The sequence below is a fragment of the Calidris pugnax genome, unplaced genomic scaffold, assembly GCF_001431845.1.
Source record: "Calidris pugnax isolate Ruff unplaced genomic scaffold, ASM143184v1 scaffold27, whole genome shotgun sequence".
Classification (NCBI taxonomy): domain Eukaryota; kingdom Metazoa; phylum Chordata; class Aves; order Charadriiformes; family Scolopacidae; genus Calidris; species Calidris pugnax.
Window position 1 is genome coordinate 17795931 of NW_015090893.1, and position 18207 is coordinate 17814137.

General features: G+C 50.7%; 1 protein-coding gene across 5 annotated transcripts in view; it reads right to left on the reverse strand.

Annotated features, from left to right (window-relative positions):
• Positions 1-18207, reverse strand: part of LOC106891451 (long-chain-fatty-acid--CoA ligase 6) — an 81063-nt gene that overhangs the window by 59533 nt on the left and 3323 nt on the right. For 4 of the 5 annotated variants that reach the window (XM_014947998.1, XM_014947996.1, XM_014947997.1 and 1 more), the window contains exon 1: positions 5412-5534. The exons of the other annotated variant lie outside the window; for it this stretch is intronic. In XM_014947998.1, coding sequence (XP_014803484.1) covers positions 5412-5490 — 79 coding nt within the window. In that variant the 5' untranslated portion in view covers positions 5491-5534. Of the gene's footprint in view, positions 1-5411; positions 5535-18207 lie in introns of those variants that run through there. 5 annotated transcript variants of the gene reach the window in all.

The window sequence follows — 18207 nt, forward strand, 5'->3', positions numbered from 1 at the left end:
CCACCTGTGCTATTCCTGTCCCTGCTGTGACACTCACCCTGTCTCTCTCGTGCCAGCGTGGCCACCATCCCCTTGCCCAAAGCAGGCTGGGGCAGTTCCCCCAAGATAAATCATAACTCAGACAGAAGAAAAAGCAAACCCCCAAAGCTGGGAGGTTTTCTGGCTCTTTGGTCTTTCGCCTGCAGCTCTGTCGAGGCCATTCACACAGCAGTACCAAAACCAGCTCGGGGGTTGCAGCTTCTCATCTGGGGAAACCACAGCCTGATCCTGCCCTGCCCGCATCCTTCCTGCCTCCCTGGCCCCTGGGAGCAGCCCATGGAGGTGACTAAAGCAGGAGAGAACGTGCCCCTCAGCCTCAATGCAAGGTTTACAGGTGCCAGTGACTCCTCTGCATGTTCACTGGGGCTCATTAATTGCTGTGCCCCACGGGCATCCTTGAAGTGGGGCATTGCACCATCCTGCTGCTCTTGCCAGGGCTGGGGTTCAGTTCTGGAAGCTTCTTCCAGGACATCCCCCACTTCCCAGAGGTGCCCATGATCATTTGTAAATCTCAGCTCTTGTGAAGAAGGGGCTTTGTTGGGTTTTTGACTTTTTTTGGTGGCTTTTTTTTTTTTTATAGCGACATTGATGGCTGATTGTCCCATATACTATATGGTTTTGAATGCTGTGCGACAGGCAGCGAACAAACAGCTTAAGTAATTGCATAAAAATAGTTATCTGGGGCAGAATACAAAAAGCAGCTCTGAACGGGGAGGGAAAAGGCAACTGCACCCACCACAGCCCGTTCTGTGGAGCGGAAAGACCAAGGTGCTCAGCAAAGATCTTGGTGGCTTGTTGCCAGGCAAAGTTTTGATATTTGCCTTCAAATGTTGATTGGATTTAACAAACCTTAGTCCTGCCTGTAGATACCATGGTCCAAAATTTACTGGTTTTCACCCCAGTAACCCCAGTTTTTCACAGGGGTGGTCAATGCAGGGGCACGGGGACCACCAGCCCGACGTGGTGGGGGAAGGCAGGGGGTGTCCAACCACAGCACCCAGCGGGTTGGAGAAGTTCGGCTACAGACCTTGCTAATTCCCATTTCATTGTTCCAATTCCTCTTTTCCCTTTCTTTTATGAACAGCACACTTTTCACTGCTCAGCAGAGGATGTGATTTGTGACGGTGTCACCTGCCTCAGCCTGGACTGCACCTTCCAGCCCCAACCCAGAGGCCACCCAGAGCCCCTGGGCATCACCTTCTGCTCCCCTGCAGACAACACCCTGCCCTTCAATGCACCCATGTGGGATGTAACCCCCTCCACAGCTCCCTCCGTCTCCCACACAGCCCCTGCAGGGCTCATTTTCAGTCTCCCTCCAAGAAAACACCAGAACCAAGCCCTCTGTGGCCATCTCAGCTTGCAAGAGGCCCGGGCTGGGTGGAAAAAAGGAGATTTGGGGTGAAATTTTCCACTCTCGCATGCCCAGGCAGGGACAAAGCAGGCACAGGAGCATGCATTGCCCTGGCTCTTGTGGCTGGCTCTGCTCTGTCCCCACAGCAGGTCACTGCCAGGCAAGGACAGGCAGGTCCCCCCACTGCCAGTTCCCAAACCCAGTCCTCCATGACCATTCCCACCGTGCCCTTGGCTGCATCCACATAGGCAGTATGTGAGAGACCTCATGCTGACAGGGAGGGGTTGAAGGGACACCAGGAGGCTTGAGCTGGCCCTGGCTCCTCTCCCACCACATATACTGGTGACCCAAACCCACACCCCTGCTGGATGGGACCATGGAGCTCCTCCTGCCTTAAGCCCACCCTGGGGCACACGGCAGTTGGCCACAGCAGGCAACTGAGCTGGCACAAAACTTACTGTCCCACGAAAGTAAGAGAAAAAATGGCTATTTTCCAACAAAATCCCCACCTGGGGTGATCATTTGGCACCATAAGCACGGGTGCCATGATGGAGCCATGGGTGCAGAGGGGGCAGGTGGAGACCTTGGTGACAGCACGGCTCAGGGTGGAATGCTGGAGCTGCAGCACGTGGTCACAGAGACTGGTCCCAGGGGCCACCCTGTGCTCAGCCTGGCCACGGCCAGCGTGAGCAAAGCATCTCCCAGCGGGATGCAGCCCAGTCCATGCATGCTGGGATGCCCCAGTACATCCCAGTCCATGGAAGGATGGTGGAGCAAGTCCTGCCAGCACGAGGAGCCCTCCTGCCCACCTCCAGCCCCTGGTATCGTTCCCATTCCCACCCTGCCTTTCCCAGGCACCAGCACAAACATTTGTGCATTGGCCCAGGGAAGGGGACACGGGGACCAACCCAGCAGCAAACATTTTGGGGTTTGTTGCTGCTATTTCTTTTGGTGGTGACACCAACTTCAAGTGGTTTCAAGTACAGCTCTGAGCACCCTGCACGGCCACGTAGGCATATTGAGGCCAGTCTGGCAGCCCTGGGAAGGCATCACCCAAAGTGACACAGAAACCTAAATATTTGTGCATTGGCCCAGGGAAGAGGACAGGGGGACCGACCCAGCAGCAAACATTTTGGGGTTTGTTGCTGCTATTTCTTTTGGTGGTGACACCAACTTCAAGTGGTTTCAAGTACAGCTCTGAGCACCCTGCACGGCCACGTAGGCATATTGAGGCCAGTCTGGCAGCCCTGGGAAGGCATCACCCAAAGTGACACAGAAACCTAAAGAAGCTTATAAAGGAAGACCTTCCGTAACGCGTACGAGGTGACACCATGGCGAGCTCAGAGCTTGTCCTGCAGACGTCAGAGAAGAACAGGAACATTTTCTACACCACTTCCCAGCCACCTGCTCGCCTGCAGTAATACCAACAGTTACACAGACACTCTGCAGCAGGGCCTTGCCTCCAGCCATGAAGATCCTGGAAATCATCCTGCAGTAAGACCAACAGTTACACAGACACTCTTTGCAGCAGGGCATTGCCTCCAGCCATGAAGATCCTGGAAATCAGGCCCCTGGCCATCTGCAGGATGCTGCCCATGGGGTATCACACCATAGATTTTCACCTGCTGCTGCAGAGGACATAGGCTGAGCCCTTCTAGTTTATACCATATAACCCCTAAGTACTGTCTTTATTATAAGGAGCAATTCTCTTTAAGCCAATATTACAGCTTGAAGAGCTCCAAAACTTACTGTCCTGCGGTAAAAACAGAGCCACGTGAACAACGAGCAGACCAAAATGCCCTCTGCCAGTTGTGTGTCAAACGTCTGCTCACGAAGGTGGCCTTATGACTGTCACTCTGGAATCTGGCACTAAAAAAATGACACCGAAAATGGGAGCTTAGGAAAAGTAACAGTCATGTCATGATCTAACTCTAATAAATACGCTTGTATCCCTCACAGTAAGCTGTCCTATAATTAGATCAGCTTAATTACCAACTAAGTGCCCTGCAAGTTGTAGTGCTTTTCTGAAGGTCCCCGTCCACACAGATGGAATGAGGGGACCCCAAAGGTGTAATTACACCTGGAGAGAGGAGGGTTTTATCCAGACCCTGTGGACATATAACAGCCTGGATTGGGGCCAGGCTTGATCCCAAAACAAACCAGCAGCAGAAGGCGGCTCTGAAAGTTGCTTAAGGATCATCTGGCAACTTTGGGGTGCAATAAGGGGCGAGAAAAATAAGGGTTAAGGAAGAGGCAGGTCGTGTGCCAAAAGACCTGAAGGGAAGCAGCTCCATCCTCCTGCTGCAGGTGGACTGAAGGCAGCGGGATGGGATGGGACAGGATGGGAAGGTGCGGGCAGGAAGGTGGTGCACAGACCTGCCAGCTCCCACGGTGCCCTCCGCCTGCCCGGGCCCTGTGCCAGCAGCCTACGGCCACCACCAAAACACCATGCCCTCAAGCAGCCAGAGCTTCTCAAAATAATCTCTGCATATTTTCTGTGCGCGAGAATACGACCGTGCTTTTAGAGGAACATAACTTGGAGTTTCTCTCTTGCACATGAAGCCAGGAAAAACAGAGTGGTTCCTGCAGAAACAGTCCCCGTGTCAGGGAGTGCTCTCACTGCACTGGCAAACAGCAAATAACCACGTCTGGTTGCTGCAGGTTTCCTGAGGAGGCCCCACAACTGCACAAAAGCCACCTCTGATCCCATCTTCAGCAGCCATGACTGTCCCACCATGCTCTAAACCACTGGGACCAAGTGCAGAACCTCCAGGACCTGAAACCCCTGGAAGCATCCTCTTCGTGTCCCCAACCCAACCTCTCCCCATCACACCAAAAGATGGGACACACACCAACGCAAGAAACCACACTTCATATCCAGAGTGGGTATTCCATGCCTATAGAAGAGGTTTCCATGCTCTGTGCCTCACACCAGGGTACACCCCATCAGCGTCGCACCTCACGCACCAGTAGGCTCTTCTCATATGGATGGAGCACACACATGGTTATGAGCTTGAAGAACGCATGAATCCACAGCATTTGATTGGGAACCAGCCCACATAGTGGGTTTAACACTTGTAACCTGCCACCACTGTGTAACTTTGGCAAAGGCACACGTCAGTCACCAGAATTTGGAGATACCACCAGAATTTGGAGATCCCACCACCAGCAACCTCCATCCCCACCTGGAAGACTTCAAAAGCCGACCTTGAAGTCCAGGTGGTCATAACACAACAAAAGCCTGGAAACCTGCAGGATGCCAACTGCAATTCAACAAGCTCATCCATCTCTGCAGAGCTCCTGCTCTGGGAAACAAGCCCTGATGGTGGGGGCCAGGAATTTTGGGGGAACGGAACCCAAACCAGCAGAGCCCTCCCGGGGCAGCCCCAGAAACCAGCCTCCATCTCCGCATCCCCCTGACCTTGTCCCCGCTGCGTGGCCGGGATGCAGGCAAAACTGCCCGGGGGGGTGGGAAGGGGGTGTCCCTGAACTTCGGGGTACCCCTGAGTCCCCGCGGGGGGGTCCCTGAGCCCCGGGGCTGGAAGGGGGAGCCCCCGCGGGACCGGCCGCCCGCAGCGCTCTCATCTCCGGCCAGAGCCGGGCTGGAGCTTTGTATCTTTCTCCCTCCCTCCCTCCTCCTCCTCCTCCTCCCCCCGCTCTGTTAGAAACATCTGAAACAACAGGAAACTGCAAAAGCCACAAACTCTTTCTGGCGCTGGTGTTTCACCCCCGTCCTGTCGGGGGGCTCCCCCCGCACCGCAACACGCACAAACGCAGCCCAGACCACCCCCTTCCCCGCAGCAGCGATGCCCGTGGGGTCGTCCCCCCACCCCCCCGGCACAGAGTGGGGTCTCCCACACCCCTTTTTTTCTTTTTTTTTTGGGAGTGTATTCTATTCAGCATCCCTGAGCCCGGCCCCGCAGAGCCCGGGGGCTGGGGGGAGCCCCGCTCGGGCTCCTCACCCGGATTCTAAAAATTTAAAGAAAAAATAAAAATTAAAAAAAAATCTCCAGGGCCTTACCGACTGCAGGAAAAGGCTCCTGTCCCCGGGCAGGCATCAGCTCATGGCTGGGGCTCCCGCCGCCGCAGCGGCCGCTCATGTATTTGCCGGAGAAATGCTGACTCCGGGCCAGCCCACCCCCTGCCCATCTGCGGACTGGGGAGAGAAGTTAAGCTTGGCTAATATCAGCTTAGGCGGTATTAGGGCGGCAGCAGCCCTGCCCCCCTGTAACCCTTGAGGCACTGGAAGCTCCTCATCCCGGCAGTGGGAGCCTTCCTCCAGCTTCTGGCAAACGGGAGAAGCTCCCCCTCATCCTCCCCCTCCCGAATATTCCATGGTTTGACACCTCTCTTTGTCACCCTGGAAGCTTCCCGGCTCCTCACAGGCTCCAGGCAAGGCTTTTGGGTGTAGAACTGCAAAGCCTTCCTGCAAACGCTCAGTTTAAAATGAAAGACAGCATCATTTATTATTTTTTTTTATTTTTTCCCCTTTGGGAAAAGTCATAGAATGAAGGTTCTGACACTGAGAAAGCCTGTGCTGCCAGTCCTAATCTGCTAAATTACAAACTTCATCGCTTGAGCAGAATAAATGTAAGTCTTCTGAGTCAATAAAATAGGAAGAGAATAACTATTGCCAATATCATCCTTACATTGTTACATATATATATAAAAAAAAACACAAACCAAACAAAAAACCACCTGGCATTTGAGCCCAAACCAGGTTTTGTTAATTTACATTTACTTCACACTGAGAATAACAAAACAAAAACTTTGCAGTTCCTTTGTGGGGGTAAAACTATGAATATTTAAGATCTGAGAGGTCTGGCTAAGACGTTTATCCCGACTAAAAGAACATTCCTTTCAGCTGAAAGCCAGCAGTCTCTGATTACTTCCAACTGCCCCCGTCTGAGCAAAGATAACACCCACCGGGTGGGCCACCCCCGGGGCCCCTCCAGGAGCCTCTCTCCACGTTTCCACCTTATTTACTGTTATTTATGTCATTCCTTCCTAGAATTGTGGCAGCCAGTGAGGCGCTTGAGGAGTCCATCCCTCCCGGGGAGGGATATTTGGCTTTGTTAACATTGAAGTTATTGTTTTTCTCACCTCCTCCTTTCTTTTTTTTTCCTCAAACAATAGATTGTGTCTCATCCAACCCTTCTCCCGCTGTTATCATAGTGAATAAAATTTCTGTCTGACCTGCCCTAAATTGTACTTGTAATATTATGCATTTGGAGTCCCCACGTTCCCTGACACCTTATACTGCCTCTATAGAGAATATTCAAAGAACATTTAACACTCATGAATGAAGAGGGAGAGATATTTAATGAGATTCCGGGCAAGCTTGTCAAGCGTCACTCTTTTGGCTCAGATGTGAGTATTCAGGCTTAATTCACAAATTTCCCTGGGTTGGGCACCATTTCTGTGGCCTAAATGGTCTGCAGATGTAAATCAGCATCTCAGTGCTGGCTCCGTGGGACCTCAGCAATATTCACCAGGATTCTGGTTGTTGATTCCTCAGGAGCCCCAGCCCGACAGAAACTTTGCAATCAGGAAAATATCTGAGGTGTGTGATGAGCCCCAGGCTGGCTGGGTGCTTGGGTGCCTGCACCCCACTGATACACCACAGCTGTGTTCGTGATGGGGTGCTCCAAAGGGGATGTGGGAATGCTGATTTTAAATAAATATTAGATTAAAAACAAGTTACTGTGCTGCATTTATTTGCAAGAGCTCTTCTTTCAAGCTCCTGTTGGTGAGGGATGTTCTTGCCTACCTCCCCGGAGTTCACAGAGGGCAATACACCCTCTGCATAGGAGGGGGGCTTCAGAAACACGTTTCAGGACAGCTTCAGACCTTTCCACCTCCCTGGTAAATACCCTGAGCAGTTATTCCCTTTCTCTTGTCTTGCTCTCATCACACATATGTACATTATAAGGAGTCACTTGCTGGAAAAACCGTAGGAGAAACAGGAGACAGAACAAAGGGAGAAAACTGGATTTAGGCTTCCTACCTTGAGGGAAGATGGACATAAGCACACTCTAAGTCATACGCAGAATAAAAGCTTCCCCAACATTTTCTGCTGGGTGATTTGCAGAGCAGAGTAATCAGGAGAGCTTCTTATGAGAAGGCAGCCTCCCTTTTTTGGACACGGAGCTGAGGGAAAGCACGCAGCTCGCCATAAACAGGGGTTTGCCCTAAGAGCCTTTGGCACTGGAACTCAAGAGGACAGTTCAAGCACATGTTAAGATCCTCCTGCAGGTGTTATCAGCTGTGAGAACCCCAGGCTGGGGGCTGGTGGGGCTGAGGACTTGGCCAAGGCAAGAGGAGCCACAAAACCCTTCATGCTTCAAACCAGGACTGGGGTGACTTCTGCTTCTGCCCAGAACTCACCCTCACCTTAATGAGTTAAGTAGCGGGATGTTTATGCTCTACAAGTACAAAGGAAATAAGAGTTCACCTTTTTGTGCTGATTAGTGCTCAGTCTAAAGCCCAGTGAGATCCAGCTACCAGTAAAATCAATAGAAAGGCTTCAAAAGGAGTTTTATGGGATTTGGCTGAGACCCCACCTGTCCAGGAAAAGAAAAAAGTTGTATCAGTAAGTCACGGTGCTTTTAATGCTCACAGCCAAACACGGCATGAAAGAAGAGAGTAACCTATTGAATTTCTCTACGCTTTATCAAAATTATCGAGAAACACAGATTAAAGCTGAATTTTAAACAGAGTGATGCTTATAGCCAGGAGGCTGCAGAGCCGTCAGAGCTGCTAACGGAGGCTGTGCCACCAGAAAACCACGCTGGGCTCAGGGCTGTCCCATGATCTCCCTGGGCTTTCATTGCTCCACGGCCCAAGGACCCACACAGCACTTCAAAATTCTGAGAATAACTCAATAAAAACTGCTGCTTCCTCTTTCAAGACATTCCCATAACCCAGGGCAATAGCTTCAGTTACAGAACAGGAATCTGCCAACACCTTCCTTAAGGCTCATCCATGGAAAATCCTACCTTGATTAGAAAGAGAAGACAGCCACTAGTGGGGGAACTTTACTCCTTTGTGTTTCTTTTTGGCAGTCTCTTTTTTCTTTCTCTGTTTTTTTTTGTCTGGCGTTACACTTGTGTTGATTATGTGGTGTATGTTTTTGACCACTTACAATGAGCAGCAGGAAGGAAGCACATTGTACAAGTAGAGGATTAATTCAATAATTAGGAACACTAATATGAGCTACCAGGCAAGTGTGTTTCTGCCTCCTGTCCCTCTGGCTCTCCATTTCCTTGCACCGCAGGGATGCCAATGGATGGCAGGGGAACAAAAATAACCCCACGAGGATGATTTTATTGCTTATGCATCTCTTCCCAGCTGTCATCCTCAGAACAGGTTACAGGCACCCAGAAGCAGAGGCTCCCTTTTGCCTCTGAGCGCGGTGGGTGCAGGACGGGGTGAGGTGTGGGGGCCACATCCTGCCCTGGTCCAAGGGGCTGCCTTCAGCATCCTGGCACCCACCACCCCGAGACCCCAACCACAGCCCACACCCAGCTCCGGTACCCCTGGCAGCGAGGGGGGAATGAGGGAAAAGGAGGGATTGGCATCATCGCATGGAAAACTTGGAGAAATCTGTGGTTGGGCTGTGATTTGAGCTGTCCTTAATTATTCAAAGCGAAATACTTCGCTGAAACTTGCTTTTCTTCCAACAGAAATAACAAATGGTGACATTGTTTGAATGTTTTTAAACACTTGGTTTATGTTTCAGGATCTTTGCTGTTGCTTTGGTTTTCGTTTGTTTGTTTTGGTTTGTTTGGGGTTTTTTATTATTTATTTTTATTTTGTTAACTGAAGCAGCCAATAGGCTATTTATATTTTTTGTTTCTAGTCAGTCCCACGTTCTGATTTCGCACCCTGCAGTGCATTTCTGTGCCTGACATTGCTGTAACTTGCCTTTGCTCTCCTATTTTCACAGGTATTTTCAAGTCCCCATGAAGACATTTCTGTCCACGCTAAATTTTATAAACTCTTCCCAAATCTCTCTACAGCTGCACAGAAGTGAATTTTCAGTTCGGAGATGCATAGCACCTTTGAGTTGCCTCCCTGCTGTCAAGCTTGTCCCCAGCTCCAGCCCCCTGGAAAAGCAGCCTTTAGATTCCCTTTTTCTGGATATTTTAAGACGAGTCTCTCCAAGACGCTGGAGGAAGGTTTCAAAGAGTTAAGGCGGGGGGAGGCCCTCAGACAGCCCATTCTTCAGTCTCAATGACCCAGAGCTTTTGCCTTTTCAAATGTGTTTAACCAAATAAAGCGAACAGAGGATATGCAAATGCCTTTCTTTTTTTTTTTTTTTTTTTTTTTTCCCGAAAGGAAGCACAGCCCTGAATTGCTGTTGGCAGGTCAGAGCATCACACCACCCTCGGCAGCCTCTCAGCGCCGGGGATTTGCCTGCCCGGGGAGAGGCGGCTGCCCTCGGCCGGCATAAAAAAAAACCTTTTTTCAGGCAGAATAAAACCCGGGCTGGGGCATCGCGCAGGGGCCGAGGAAGAAGGTCACTGGGCATCGCTCCCCCGGTGTCCCCAAAACACGCGTGTGCTGTGCCGGGGGGCACTCAATCTCTGCAGACATCAGGGTGCGGGTACCACTCGGGGAACCCCTCGCAAGTTGCCACAAGCTCCTCTCAGCTGGGCTGCTCGAAGGAGTTATTTGAACCTTTTTTCTTTTTTTTCTTTTTTTTTTGGAAGAAAAAATAATAGTGAATGAGGTCATCTAGAGTTACAGAGAATGGTGCTGCCCCAAACCGAGCTGTGTCAGAGATACAAAGAAAAATACTTCCAACATTTCAAGAGGGATTCTAAATATTTTATGGGTTTTTTTTAATATATTTTATTATTTATTTTATTATTATTATATTCTATATATAGGAAAGAACTTGTTTGGTGTGAGGGTGGTGAGAGCCTGGCCCAGGTTGGCCAGAGAAGCTGTGGCTGCCCCATCCCTGGAGGGGTTCAAGGGCAGGTTGGAGGGGGCTTGGAGCAACCTGGCCCCAAAACACGCGTGTGCTGTGCCGGGGGGCACTCAATCTCTGCAGACATCAGGGCGCGGGTACCACTCGGGGGACCCCTCGCAAGTTGCCACAAGCTCCTCTCAGCTGGGCTGCTCGAAGGAGTTATTTGAACCTTTTTTCTTTTTTTTCTTTTTTTTTTGGAAGAAAAAATAATAGTGAATGAGGTCATCTAGAGTTACAGAGAATGGTGCTGCCCCAAACCGAGCTGTGTCAGAGATACAAAGAAAAATACTTCCAACATTTCAAGAGGGATTCTAAATATTTTATGGGTTTTTTTTAATATATTTTATTATTTATTTTATTATTATTATATTCTATATATAGGAAAGAACTTGTTTGGTGTGAGGGTGGTGAGAGCCTGGCCCAGGTTGGCCAGAGAAGCTGTGGCTGCCCCATCCCTGGAGGGGTTCAAGGGCAGGTTGGAGGGGGCTTGGAGCAACCTGGGCTGGTGGGAGGTGTCCCTGCCCAGGGCAAGGACTTGGAAACCAATGACCTTTAAGGACCCTTCCAACTAAATATTCCATGATATATTTGCCTTTTTTCTCCACCATTGGAAAGAATTTTGAAACAAACTCTAAATAATGCTCTTTTCACTTTTTCTACCTAAATATTGGTCTCTGCAGAAAAGATATTTAAATCTGCACCGTTCACATCTTTCGTAATTTCATTGCAAGTTTGGCTTAGATCACTTCCAACTCATTTAAATCAACAGCAGAATGATTTATTCTCTTCCTAGTCACTTTTTCAAAGCCCAAAGCCTGTAAATTAAAACAGCTTCGCAATTTCAGTGCTGGCTCCTGTGCTGACCCACTCACGCTCGCCCTTGGAGGAAAAGAAATAAAGTTAATCCCAGCTCAGCAAACACCTCGGTGCTTTCCCCAGCTCCAGCTCTCGACTGGTGCCATCTAGCAGTGACTGTGGACACCCCAGCCCAAGCAGCCTGCACAGGAGCTGCTTCTCCACTATATTCTCAGACCATAGTGGCAATTTGCTAATTTTTTTAATTTGCCAAACCAGAGAGGTTTTTAGGACTACAAGACACGTCCCCAGTCATTGGCCTCGCCCCCCTCTCCATCACAGCAATTGCTCGTTGAGCTGATTTTAGGGATTTGGTAGCCCTGGACAGGAGTAGCTCGCTGCTCTGGAAGGTGGAGTGGATGTGGCTCTGTCTCCATGCAGAGACACTTCCACATCCTTCCCAGAGGAGGCTGGTCCTGAGCCTCTGTCTCTCCCCAGGCACCACCACCAGCCCATGGGGGGTCAGCACAGCCCAGGGGCTGCTCCAGCTTGTGCACGGGGGCAACTCAGCCTCAATTTCTCAATGGCTGGTGGGAGAAGGAAAGGTCATTTTAGCCCGTTCTCTTCTTGGCCATGAGCACACTCAGTGGCTTGTCTTGCCTAGCCCAGGGAAAAGGAAGGCTGTGCAGCTTTCCATTCAACGATGGGTCAAGTGGTGGCCCAAGGGAGCCATGGTGCCCTCTGCACCCAGCCATGCACTGCCTGTGCTCTCCACACCAGGAGAACCCATCCTTTCCAAAGGCAAAAGCTGCCAGGCTGAGGAAGGCACACAGTCTGGGAGCAGGCAGGATGGAGGCAGAGAGCTGCCACGTGGACAACTGTCTCAGAGAGGAGGCTGGGCTGTGGACTGGGGAGGAAACACCAGAGGAAAACAAATGGCTTGGCTGAGACACCATTGTGGTATCCAAACGAGCGGGATCTAGATTAGTCACAAGCAAATCTGAGCTGAAACTTGGAAGATTTGGGAGCAAAAGTTTCTAAACCAACTTTTCCAGAAAGAAAATGTGTTCACAGCAGGGAGGGTGACACTTCTGCAGAAGGACCAGCCAAGGTGGCACCCCACACCTCCTCCCTGCCACCTCAGCACTTGAGATTCTGGACCTGAAGATGAAACTCAGAACTTTGTGGTGACTGCCATCAGGCCGACAGCCTTGAAGGCAACCATCCTTCATCTGAGGTCAAAGTACAACCCTGGATGTCCAGACTGATCATCCAGATGTCCATGCCCAGGCTTGGGACTGATGCTCTCCTCCTTCCTACCATCACCAAACCCCTCAGCAGCAATCAAGTGGAAACTGCTCACTGTAGGTTACATGTGGTGTTGCTGAGATTGTATCTCCACCACAGCAGCCACATCGATGAGCGAATGGAAATGTGAGCTGCAGTCTTGCGACACCATAGCACACAGGTCTAAATATACAGACTTTTCCTCCCTTAATTGGGGGTTTCCTAATGAGAGGGTGATTTCCACTGAACGATACTACTTTTTTTTTTTTCTTCTTGACAAGCAACACTTTCTTCCTGTGGCGCAAAAGAAAATGACTTGGAGAAGGTGGTTGGATTTATTTTCTTTCCACCTTTTGGAGGGTGGTGTACCACAGAGCAGGGAGGACAGAAAAGCCCAGAAAGAAAAGAAAAGAGAAGTGGTGTGGTTCACAGGGGAGCTTCTGGGCCGGCAAGAGCAGTAGTTGGGTTTTGTGGGAGAGCTTCTCTTCTCTCCACAGGGGAGCTTCTGGGCCAGCAAGAGCAGTAGTTGGGTTTTGTGGGAGAATCACTGCAGGGTCTCACCAAACCCTGCCCTGAACTTGGCCCATGCTGAGCAGGGGCTGTTTTTTCAGCTACACTTTTCCAAACCATCTGCTGAACTACCCCTTTGGTTTTGAAACTCTTCCTGGCTAAAAATCTCCCCTCATCCCCGTGTCTTACCTTTCCCACCTCCAGCCACCAAGTTTTCCATAGCGCAGCCTCCAGCAGAGCGGTAAAATATTTATAATTTTATCTATACACAGAGCATAAGGAAGACACAAAATCAGGCAAAGCCTTCCTCCTCCGGTCCATTCCCTCCCTCAGCCTCACTGCTCCCCTCCGGCCGCAGGTCACCTTGATGGCTCCGTGACAATGTTTATGGTGGAAGGAGGATCCCCCACAGCAGATGATGTGTCATCCACCAGCGCTGACAGCAGGCTCTGGCCATCAATCCCAGCCCAGCAAAACATCTACCCGCCTCACGCCGCACGGTACCGACGCCGAGTTCCTCGGAGTCGCTGACAAAAGGCTTTGCAAAGGCTCTGAATCAGCACGTCTGGGAAGAGGAGCCTCTGGAGAATTTCACTGAATTTCACTGAATTTTTTTAGAGTTGGAAGGGACCATAGAGATCATCTAGTCCAACTCCCCTGCTGAAGCAGGATTGCCTAGAGCTTGTCAGAGCATGTTACTCAGGAGCATCCAGGCGGGTCTTGAAAATCTCCAAGGAAGGGGACTCCACACCCTCCCTGGGCAGCCTGTTCCAGGGCTCTGTCACCCTCACCGTGAAGAAGTTTCTCCTCATATTTGAGTGGAACCTCTTCTGTTCCAACTTGTGCCCGTTGCCCCTCGTCCTCTCACTGGGAACCACTGAAAAGAGTCTGGCTCCCTCCTCCTTCAACCCTCCCTTGAGATACTTGTAGGCATTGATAAGGTCTCCCCTCAGCCTTCTCTTCTCCAGACTAAAGAGTCCCAGCTCTCTCAGTCTCTCCTCATCAGGGAGATGCTCCAATCCTTGAATCATCTTTGTTGCCCTTCGCTGGACTCTTTCTAGTAGTTCCCTGTCCCTCTTGAACTGGGGAGCCCAGAACTGGACGCAGTACTACAGTTGTGGCCTCACCAGTGCAGTGAGAACCAGGTGTGGCTCTCAGCAAACTCCAGGAAAGCACAGAGAGGAGCGTGAGGGCTCCCACTGGGGCTTCATGGATTTTACGGATATATTTCGAGCACGTTTATCCCTATTTTAAAACCCCATGCTCTGCAGTACCTTACCCCACTGCGTTTGACTGGTTTCCAGGGTTCTCTGGGTTCACGAGCTCCATAAGCCCTCCTGTTCAGAGGGAGAGGAGGACAGTTTGGACACCACTACCCCCCTCCAGAGGGGAAAAGGCTGGAAAGCTGGAGGAAGGGAGCCCTGTGGGTGGCCCCCCCATGCTCCTGGCACCCGCAGTCCTGCAGGGACAGTAGAGAGGACAGATGGGACCTCAGTGCCAAGGACCTGCAGGGCTCTGGCTTCGCACCGTAGCACAAGAGACAGAAATAGCAGCGATGGAAAAAACTCATTACTTGTATTGATCCACCACCAAAGAACGCATGCAGAGCACTTAAAAATAAAATAAAACAAAAGTATTAATAGATGTTCTTTTTTTCCTGTTCCTTTCTGATCAGAAAGAGGGTGATTAAGTCGATGATTTTGTTTGGCTCTGTGCGAAGAACGAATCTGGCAAAGCCAAGAGAAAAAGCCATGGGGAAGGAGCTGCCCTTGATGCCTGTGCATCTATCGAGAGGTAAATGCCTGTGTCACGTCACCCACCATCGCTCCTTCAGCCTCCCCCAGGCTCATCTCCAGTCACCTACAAGTTACTCAGGTGCTGGTGGCAACTCTGCAGCGATAAAGAAAGAAGATGTTGTTATTTCTCTCCAAGAGCTCTCAGAAATGTAATAACGAGGAAAGGTTTAAAGCCCGTGGTGCTCTGCAGCGTTCGGTGACGTCAGAACAAGGGCAATTATGCTCTTACTGATGTAATGTTGCATTTCTTTGTTCCTGGCTTGCTCCCAAGTCAGCTTTCCTATTTCGCTAGGTATTCAGTTAATTCAGTTTACCATCTGTCTTCAAAGCTTTTCTCCTCTTTTCATTACTTGATTATATTTGTAATATCCATAGTAGCGTGGAGACAAGAATCAAAAATAAATGTCTAGATTAGTCCAGAGCAGCGGAGAAAAAATTGCTCTGAGCTGTCTTTCCCTGCAAGCAAGCAGGGAAATCCAAGTACATTTACTCTTTCTTTTTGATGGTATCTAGCAGCTCTTCAAATGGAGCACTAATAGAGGGAGGGAGAATAAAAGCAACTAAATATACCTCATCCCATAGCACTGGCTTTGCCTCTTGTGCAGCAGCCAGTGCTCCACGGGCTGGGCTGAGCAGCCTTGGGCATCTGCTCTGTTTCATCCACAAAGCACAGCAGGAAATGTTTCTTATCCAGAGACCTGAATTTCAGGGCATCAGCAAGGACTCCTGTGTCACAGCACGAGAGCCAGGCTTGGAAGTGGGACTGGAGAAGCCTCTTGCAACACCAGATGAACCCCCTGCTTCCTTTGCAAACAGGCACTGAGAAATATTTGGAGATGTGTGGGGAGAAGGGACTTCTCTTCTTGTTCCTCCACACAGGGGCACAGACTCCCACCGGTGCCTCCAGCCACTGCCAGGATTGAGGAAAACAAACCCTCCTCTTCCTCACCTTAAAACAGGATGATGGGGCGGGCGAGAGGCTCAGGGTTATGGTCACATGAAATGAGGGGGGAAAAGAAGAGGAGAAGAGTTTTTGGGATTTCCTTCTCTTACTGAAGGGGAGAGGAGCAAGGGGTGAACTGTAACCTTGTGCTGCTTCACCCAAACCAGCCCAATGCATAAACCCCTGGGGGGGATTTGTTGTTGGGTTTGTTTTATTTTCCCATACCACTCCGTGCATCCATCAGACCACCCGAGTCTGTGCATTAGGAAATAATTAGCTTTGCCTTTCTTTGACTTCCACCATTATTTCATTGAGATGAACGTTACAGACCTGTTCTCAACCAGTCAAAACCCTTGTAACAATGCCAGGAATTCATTTGCAATGTACAAGAGTGCTGCACTGGGCTGTGGTGGCCAAGGAGTCCCTCGATTTGTAAATCAGCGCAGCCGCCATGACTCCTTCGCAGCACGGAGCGGTGTCTGGTGGGACGGGGCCACCCCAAACCAAGACCATGCACGAGAGCAGCAGCCACAGGCACACAGCTGAGCAAGTGCCATGCTCAGGGCCCTCACCTCTCCCATGGGCTCCATCTTCCATGGTTTAGTGGTGGACTTGGCAGCGTTAGGTTTACACTTGGACTCAATGATAGTAAAGATCTTTTCCAACCTCAGTAATTCCATGATTCTCTGACCTGTGTTGAGGTACGTCTTGGCTGCTGTTAAAAGCGCCACTGCAAATGGCAAGAACAGCACCTCTGTCTCCCAAGGGCACCTATTCTGGAGATCAAATCATGTCCACGTTGAAATAAAATGAGCATGGCCCAAAGGGACTCCATGAGTCAGAGCCACACCTGCAGGGACACACTCTGGGATCGCTGGACACACGAGGGAGATGTGTTTGGACACAGCAGAGTAAACACCGGGATGGGAAGCACAGGGATCAATACCTCTGGGTGGATGTGGAGGCCTGAGAGCTGGAGCTCACGCTGGAGACCCATTCCCAGCAGGCCCAGTTCTCCTCCCATTGTCATAAACAAGCCTGGAGCATCCAGTAACATTGCTCAGAGCAGTCCCTGGGGCCTCGGGGCGCAAAATACTGTAACAAACACTTCCCTGCAGCCTCCGAGCCAAGTCCTGCTTTCTGATTCACCCATGTCATTCCCTCTGGGCCATATTTGCACTGCAGGAGTTTTGCTACAGTTGAAAAGCAGCTGATTGGAGCTGCTGATGTAAGCAGCTGTAAGCCCCCTGACTTCAATGAGAGCCACCAGGATATTTTCAGAGAGAAAATTCAGGCCAGAGATACTAGGTTCTCATTTTTTTCAGCGTGAACCATCCCTCTTCATAAATCAAAAATAGCAGGCAGATAGGAACATAAATAATTATGATACATTTTGCATTCTTGATGCTCCCGCCCTCCTTAATATTTACCTAACGATGCAAAGATGCTCTTTTAAAATCATTTTCCCCCTTTTATTCCTTCCCCTTGGAGTTCTGCCTGCCAAGAGGAAAGCCAGTGGGGGGATAAAGGGGGAAAAGCCCAGACATTGAACCTTACATTTCCTTAGAGAAGACACTTCAGGCAGATTCAAAGGATTTGATTTGGAGTCGGTGCAGCCGATCATTTGAGGCTGAACCTTCCACCACCTCACAGCCAACCTCCTGTTTCGGAGTGGTGATGATTTTCCAGCCCAGACACGCTCGGAGCCATCCCTACCTGCCCCCACAACAATGGGATGCTCGGGCACCCCCCGGCCAACAGCTCTCCTGCCCAAACACACACACACACCCCCCAAGGCGCTGCCCTATTGCCCGCACCCACCGCAGAAGGGGTGCCCTTACCGATTTGCCGAGGAGGGACGGACAGAACAAACGGGAGAGAAGATTTGGGAGGAATTATGTAACGCCGGGAGCCGATCCCGCCGCAACCGCATCTCATTGTGCCGGCGCCGGCCCCGCACCCCCGCAGCCGCCCATCACATCCCCCCTTGGCTGGGAAACGCGCCCTCCCCCCTGCCTTTTCCCTATAAAGAGTCCCAAATCCCTTTTACTCCGGAGCTGGGGAGGGGATGGCAGCCGGATAACGGGCCGCGGAGGTCGTTTCCGCGGGGACCGGCGCGGTGCTTCCCTCCCGGGGGAAGGAGCCGGGAAACACCAAAGGGGGTGATGGGGGTGGCTGGTGGGGAAGAGCATCCCTTCCCCCTCGGAACGGCCCCCGGCATCAGGGGAGGGAGGGAAGAGGAGAAACTTTACTCCATAATGGCTGTTATTTTCCCCTTTGACGGATAAAACGGCCACTGGACAGTGAACTCCACAGGAGTGGCCCCAAAACCCCCAACTATCAGAGATGCTGAAAACATCTACATCTATCAGAGATGCTGAAACATCTACAGCTTCCTTGGAGATTTTTCTTGGAGATTTTCAAGACCCGCCTGGATGCAGTCCTGAGTAACATGCTCTAGCTCTAGGCAATCCTGCTTCAGCAGGGGAGTTGGACTAGATGATCT